General features: G+C 36.6%; 1 protein-coding gene across 1 annotated transcript; it reads right to left on the bottom strand.

Annotated features, from left to right (window-relative positions):
- Positions 1-3,462: 3,462 nt before the first annotated feature.
- On the bottom strand, positions 3,463-4,404 carry LOC128103511 (olfactory receptor 145-like). Its single transcript, XM_052727981.1, has one exon. It carries the CDS (start codon positions 4,393-4,395, stop codon positions 3,463-3,465), a length of 933 nt encoding a protein of 310 aa, XP_052583941.1. The 5' UTR covers positions 4,396-4,404.
- Positions 4,405-7,217: the final 2,813 nt, after the last annotated feature.

Here is a 7,217-nt window from a genome sequence, read left to right as displayed (position 1 = left end):
CCTGATGTTATATGTTTAAAAGATTTATATGTAATATTCATGTATAAAAACTTTATCCAGGGCTGGAGAGATGGCTCAGAGGTTAAGACCACTGACTGCTCTTCCAGAGGTCCTGAGTTCAGTTCCCAGCAACCACATGGTGACTCACAACCATCTGTAATGAGATCTGGTGCCCTCTTCTGGCCTGCAGCCATACATGCTGTATACATAATAAACAAATAAATCTTTAAAAAAAAAAAAAAAAAAAAAACTTTATCCAAAATAAAATATATTAAGTATTCAAAAATAAGCCTTTCAAGATTTGAAAAAGTACAGATTTACAAAATCTGTGTATCTATTAGGAAGGTTGTAGACAAACATTATATACTAGACAACAAATACAAAGAGGATATATTTCAAATTCATGTAACTCACACATCTCAATAAAAAGTATATTAATCAATTAATCAGGATACACAAAATTTTGTATGTTCTAAGCTAACAAGCATTCTCTTTTATCTCTGCAGAATCAATAACTGTGACACTTAAAACAGGCCTTTGTACTGGGAGGTCAATTATACACTATGATGAAACATATTGACAGATGATTTGCTTATTATGAATCATTATATCCTTCTTTTAAAAACACTCCATCATATTCCCATTCATTTACTGGATAAAGCTTGCTCCCTGGATATTGGCTGGACTGTTTGGCTTCAGTCATTCAGTTAAGATTGAATTAAAGTTGAGTGGCTACAACATACCTTGCACTCCACTCATTCTAGACTATCCAAACATCTCCCCATTGGCATACACATTTGGGTGAAGCATTTAAAAAAAACTTAACAGTTTGTGGTTTACTCAGTATTTATACTACTACTTTAAAAGTACTATTTTCAAAAGGTGTACCTTCTAGTCCAACCAAAACTGCACCCCAGTGAATACTGCTATTTTTAGATGGTGCACTACTAACCCCAAAAGTATGTCCTCTTGCTCTCACTTGAAATCCTGCATGAGAGTCTTCTAGAGTTGTGAGATTTATAGCTGTTCAATGCAGAAAATTTAATAATTTCAACTTAAATTGATTGGTTCCATTTAAAATAATGAGTTCCTTTTTAAAACCTAAGAATCTCAGTAGCTATTTGAATTTCTCTTACTTATCTTAATGTGTAAAGAAAAAAGAAAATTATATTGACTAGTCAAGATACCACTATCTTAAACTTTAAGGAACCTAACTTGAAATCACAGAGGCCGACGGATTATTTGGGCTTACTGGCAGACACAGAGATTTTCTTCATTGACAGAAAGATGGATTGATAGCCAGATATACAAACAAATAAACAGATAGATAAATACATATGAAGATATTGTTATGTCAGTTTATTTACATCTGGTGAGCATCAGAGTCTACATTGATTTGTCCCCATGAATATCAAAATACTCAACGTTTCAAATGAAACTAAGCCAATATATTCACATTTGGGGACCCCGTAATATTGGTGAGTTTCCTACACCATGTAAAAAAGGTCAGGTTTGCCGGGCAGTGGTGGCACATGCCTTTAATCCCAGCACTGAGGAGGCAGAGGCAGGTGGATCTCTGTGAGTTCGAGGCCAGCCTGGTCTCCAAAGTGAGTTCAAGGAAAGGCGCAAAGCTACACAGAGAAACCCTGTCTCAAAAAAACAAACAAAAAAAAAAAAGGCAGGTTTGGTAGACCTTCAGAATGCTCAGTCAACACCATCCACCATTCTCGGTGAGGATGTGTCTGCTCTACTAAAACTGAAACTGAAAAATGTTATAAGATCTTCCTTTGTTTCATTGTCTTCTACATTAACTTAAAGGAGGAATGTGATAGTGAAGCATTGTTTTCTTTAATTTTCTTTATTTGCTTATAATAAATATACTCAAGTGTTCTCTGTGTAGATGTACAAAGGCCCATTTATTTATTCTAAAGACTTCAAAAGCATCATCATTAATTAACACTTTATTCACATTGATAAATATGCATAAACAGAATCTGTAGTATAGCTGGATGTTACAGCACAACTTTACCATTTCTCATTCTATGTGATGTGTACTATTTAAGAACAAAGCTAATTAAAACACTTGGCTGTTTTTGCTAATTTTCATTAAGAACATGCATTTTTGGTCAAATATTGGAAAAACATTCTCCAAATGATCTTCAAATCCACACTAGGGTTGCATTTCTCCATTGTTCTTCAGGTTTCTTATCTTGTGTCTTGGAAAGTGTAATTTAGAACATCTGTTCTCCTCTGTACATTCTCCACTGGAGAGCAACATATCTCCCTTATTTGCTAATTTGACAGATATGTCAGACTCCTTAAAAACTATGACAAACATCTCATTTTGCACCTTTATGCAATGTATTATATTTCTGTTAGTCAGAATTTTCATATTTAGATGCAACTATACCAGCATAAATTGCACTCTTAACATCTACTTACTGTATGTGCAGGACACCAGTGTGATAAGAAATTTAAGACAATGAAAAACAAGTGGAGATACCAAATGATGGAAATACTTCCAATGTTCATGGATTGGTAGTTTTAGTATTGTGAAAATGGCTATCATATCACAAACAACCTACAGATTCAATGAAATCTGCATCAAAATTCCACTTCATTTCTTCATAGAAATTAAAAACCCATGAACATTCCTTCTGCATACATGCTTATGTAAAATGACTTAAATGAATGTAGGTTTGGATTTTCGGTAGGATTTCAAACTTCTGAAGCTGCCCTAAACAAACTTTGGCAAATTTGTGTAATTTATACCAAGAGGTTATTTTTTTTTTTTTATTTTTTTTTTTTTTTTGGTTTTTCGAGACAGGGTTTCTCCATGTAGCTTTGTGCCTTTCCTGGGACTCACTTGGTAGCCCAGGCTGGCCTCGAACTCACAGAGATCCGCCTGGCTCTGCCTCCTGAGTGCTGGGATTAAAGGCGTGCGCCACCACCGCCCGGCCGCAAGAGGTTATTATTATAAAATAAATATATTTATAGTCTCTGAAGTGTTGAAGACGGCCTTGTTCTGCAATATTCATCATTTGCTCAAGATATAATTTGTTATGTGAATAAAAATAAGCTTACTTTTCTTATAAATATGTGAATTTTCCCTTTTAAAACTGAGAAGTTTGATATACTTTTTAGAAAACTGCTTCAGGGGCCAAGAGAATAATGACTGTGAATACAGGACTTGCTGTTTTATCATTATACACACACACACACACACACACACACACACACACACACACACACACACGCACACACACATTTCAGCACATCATGCAGAACCTTAAGTTCTCCTTCTGGTAATAGTTTCTTCCAGTTCAATAAATCAAAAAAAATTAATAATCACAAAATTTTCTTAGAAGCAAAAGTGAAATACAGAGCTGCCAATCAAATGTGTTGACTAAATAAAACTATACGTGTACCCAGACATGTAGGCATGAAGACATATGTATCCAGTCAAACCTTCCACCTTGTCAGGGTTTTTTTCAGGGCAACCTTAACATCTTTATTTCTCAAGCTGTAGATTAAGGGATTCATCATAGGAACTACATTGGTATAAAATACAGAAGAGATTTTTGCCCCATCCACAGACCCAGCAGAGGAGGGCTTGAAATACATAAATGCACCTGAACCAAAGAACAGAGAAACAGCAATGATGTGGGAGCTGCAGGTGCTGAAGGCTTTAGATCTGCCCTCAGGGGAACTGATGCGGAAGATGCTCGAGAGGATGAAAACATATGAGATAAAAATGGTAGGAGTGGGAACAATGATGTTGATGATGACTACAATATAAGCTACAAGCTTATTAACATAGGTGCTACTGCAGGAAAGCTCAAGCAATGGGAGGATGTCACAGAAATAGTGATTGATAGTGTTGACATCACAGAAGGTCAGTCTCAACATGCATACAGTGTGAGCTACAGCATCAGAAAATGCCATCAAATATGAACCAAGCATTAGATTTAAACACACTTGAGGAGACATGACAACATTATACAAAAGTGGATTACAGATAGCCACATAGCGATCATAGGCCATTGAAGTCAGCACATAGCATTCAGAAACAACAAAAAAACAGAAGAAATAGAGTTGAGTCATACATTGCACATAGGAAATGACATTCCTCCTTAATATGAAGTTCATCAACATTTTGGGAGTGAACACAGAAGAATAACAAAAGTCTATAAAGGACAAGTTGAAGAGAAAAAAGTACATGGGCGTGTGAAGATGTGAATTCAGAAAAACAAGAATCATCAAACCCAAATTTCCTAATGCAGTGACCATATATATTGCTAGAAAGACAAAGAACAGGGGCATTTGGAGATCAGGCTGGTCTGTTAATCCTACCAGAATGAATTCAGTCACCAAAGAGACATTTACAGTATCCATTCTTCTCTAAGACAATCTGTGGACTCAAGAAAAAGAGCTTCATTAGAAGGTAATCACACTAGTCATGGGTCCTTCCCACCTGTGATGTATATTCTGGGGGTGTTTCTTCTAGCCCCAACTTTGTATACATAATACTGAATCAGCTGTTACAGTCACAAGCAAATTATCTTACAGTAATAAGGCCAGAAGTACCAAATTTCAACATTATTTCTGGATAAGAAAATGCATGAAAGGAGTGAAGAAGGAAAATACAATAAGAATGATTCAATCTTCCCCCTCTTAATTATTCTTTACTAGAGCTCTCTCTCCATCAATGAAGTCTGAAACAGATGCCTTGGCAAGCCAGAGCTGGCTTCTTCTGCTACAAATTCTCCTCTTCTACAGCATGAATGATAAGAATGTGTCTAATGTAAGAGTATAAGAACAAGATTGATGTATCTGCTGCTCCATCTCACAGAGTCATGAATCCTGAACACTTGAGTCCTGGCCCATGCATAAGAACCCTAATAGAGATGCTGCAATTCCAATAGCCATCAACACCAACAACTCTTAACACTCTCTGATCACCATGAATGCTTTCTTCTGCTACTTTCTCTTAGTCTCAACTTGAATCAGACAGGGAAGAAATAGTCTATATTAGGCAATCTATTACTATGCCTGGGATCCAGACATCACCATTCTCTCCCTCTCCCTCTCCCTTTCTCTCCCTCCTCTCCACCCCGCCTCTGATTCTTCTCTCATACAATACATCCTAAACACAGTTCCCCTCCCTCTATTCCTCCCAGCTCCCCGGCATCTTCCTCATCCCATGATCCATTCCCCCTCTGTTTCTCTTTATAGAGGAGCAGGCCTCCTAGAGATAACAACCAAACATGACAAAACAAGATACAAAAATGATAAGACAAAAGTCCTCATATCAAGGCTGGACAAGGTAACCCAAAAGGAGAAAAAGAGTCCCAAGAGTGGGCAAAAGAGTCAGAGACACACCCATTCCCATTGTTAGGAGTCTCAGTCCAAACCTGGAAGATCTCTTAGGTTCCTATTTATCCTTGTTTATTTGGAAGAAATATTTCAGAATCCAGGGATTTGTATCCTGTCATTCTAAGAAGATACAGTCAAGACTTAATGCCTGAAATCTTCTGGAATGATCTCTAAATTTTAGAAAATTATGAGATTAATACTTTGAGTCTTTACTGGAAGCAGAAAAAAAATGATCTGTGATAATATTGTCACAGTTCCAGTTGATAAGACTCTGAGGATTTCATATGAATTTACCTGCAGAATACATTTGCTTATAAACAGGGTGGCGATGGACCTGCTTCTTCCCCAGAGAATAGCATTTAGATAGAATAAGGAACTTGGGGATTATGTTACACCATGAATAATAATCTGTCTTTAATAATAAATCTAAAGGGATTTAAAATTTGTCTTGTATTTTTCTTCACTCTGTAGCAAGTCATTTCCCAGTGGATGTAGAAAGATAGACTCCCATCTCTCCAATCATCTCAGGCTCTGTGGAGAAATCTGTGACTTGGGTCCTTTGTCTCTTCCTTTCAGCAGTTAAGTGAGAACAGACTGTACTCTTGGCTTACCAAGTTCTGGGTCTGGTAGGTGTTGGAACATGTCACCTCCAGTGCTATGTCACATGAAACACCACAAGTGCTTCTTTTAAAGCATTACATATCTTGAGAAATTGTTACTTATAAAACACCTACTAGAAATTTTTATCTGATTACCCTGTTCAGCCAATGAGTCTTATTTTTTTCATACTGTCATTCGGAAGAAAATTCTTTCACTTTTAGATGGTTGTTTTTCTTGTGGCTGTGATAAAATGCCCTACAAAAACAGGTTAAGAATTGGTTTATTTGGGTTCATCACCTTAAGGTATAGTCCATCATGGTAGAGTAACTACCATAACAGGTCACATTACAAAAAATAAGCATCCAAGAAACACAGATAGCAATTCCCACAGTTGGGGTTCTTTATTTATTCACTTCAATTACCATGTCATGGCATACAGCTGGCAATCTTTTAGAGTGTGTTCTCTCAGGTCCTCATTTTTGGGAACCAAACACTTTACTGAAAGTTCTCTCTCCAGCCCCAATATTTTATTCTTCTTTAATATTCTGGTATATAGACTTATTTTCTTAATTTCCTTTTAGGTTATTTATTGTTAATACATGGAAAATTCAACTTTTAGTGTTGACTCATATTTTGTTGACTCATATTTCTTTTCTAATTACATGTATTTTTGTTGAACATTTGGATTTTCTATATAATACCACATTCTCTGTGAAGAAATGTCATTATACTTCATACTTTCCAATTTGGTGTATTTTGTTCCTTTTTATTGCCCAGTGGCCTCATCTAAAACTACTCACACTGCATTGAATAAAAAGAGCAAAAGTGGAGGATAAAGAGGCAGCTCAGTGGCTAAGAGCACTTACAGCTCTTGCAGAGGACCAGGGTTCTGTTTCTAGCACCCAAGTGAAGTGACTCACAATTCTTTATAACTCCAGATTCAGGGGTACTATGTGATATTCTGGAATCTACCAGCAATGTCACCTATATGTTCATAGACACACAGACACACACAAATATGAAGGAAAGTAAGAAGGGCATTTGTTGGTTTGGAGGGAGGAAAAGGAGGAAGGAAATGATACAACCTCAAACAATAAAGTAAAATGAAAGTATATGGCTTAATAATCCTAACAGTAGGCTATGATTGACTGAGCAGGACAAAGAGATCCACACACAGGTCCTGGGCAGACCAGACTAACCTCCAAAGAGAAAACAGGAGCTTGCCTAGAGCCATAAGGGAA

Source organism: Peromyscus californicus, unplaced genomic scaffold (assembly GCF_007827085.1).
Source record: "Peromyscus californicus insignis strain IS unplaced genomic scaffold, ASM782708v3 Scaffold_11__1_contigs__length_118956290, whole genome shotgun sequence".
Taxonomy (NCBI): Eukaryota; Metazoa; Chordata; class Mammalia; order Rodentia; family Cricetidae; genus Peromyscus; species Peromyscus californicus.
This window is presented reverse-complemented; position numbering and strand designations above follow the sequence as displayed.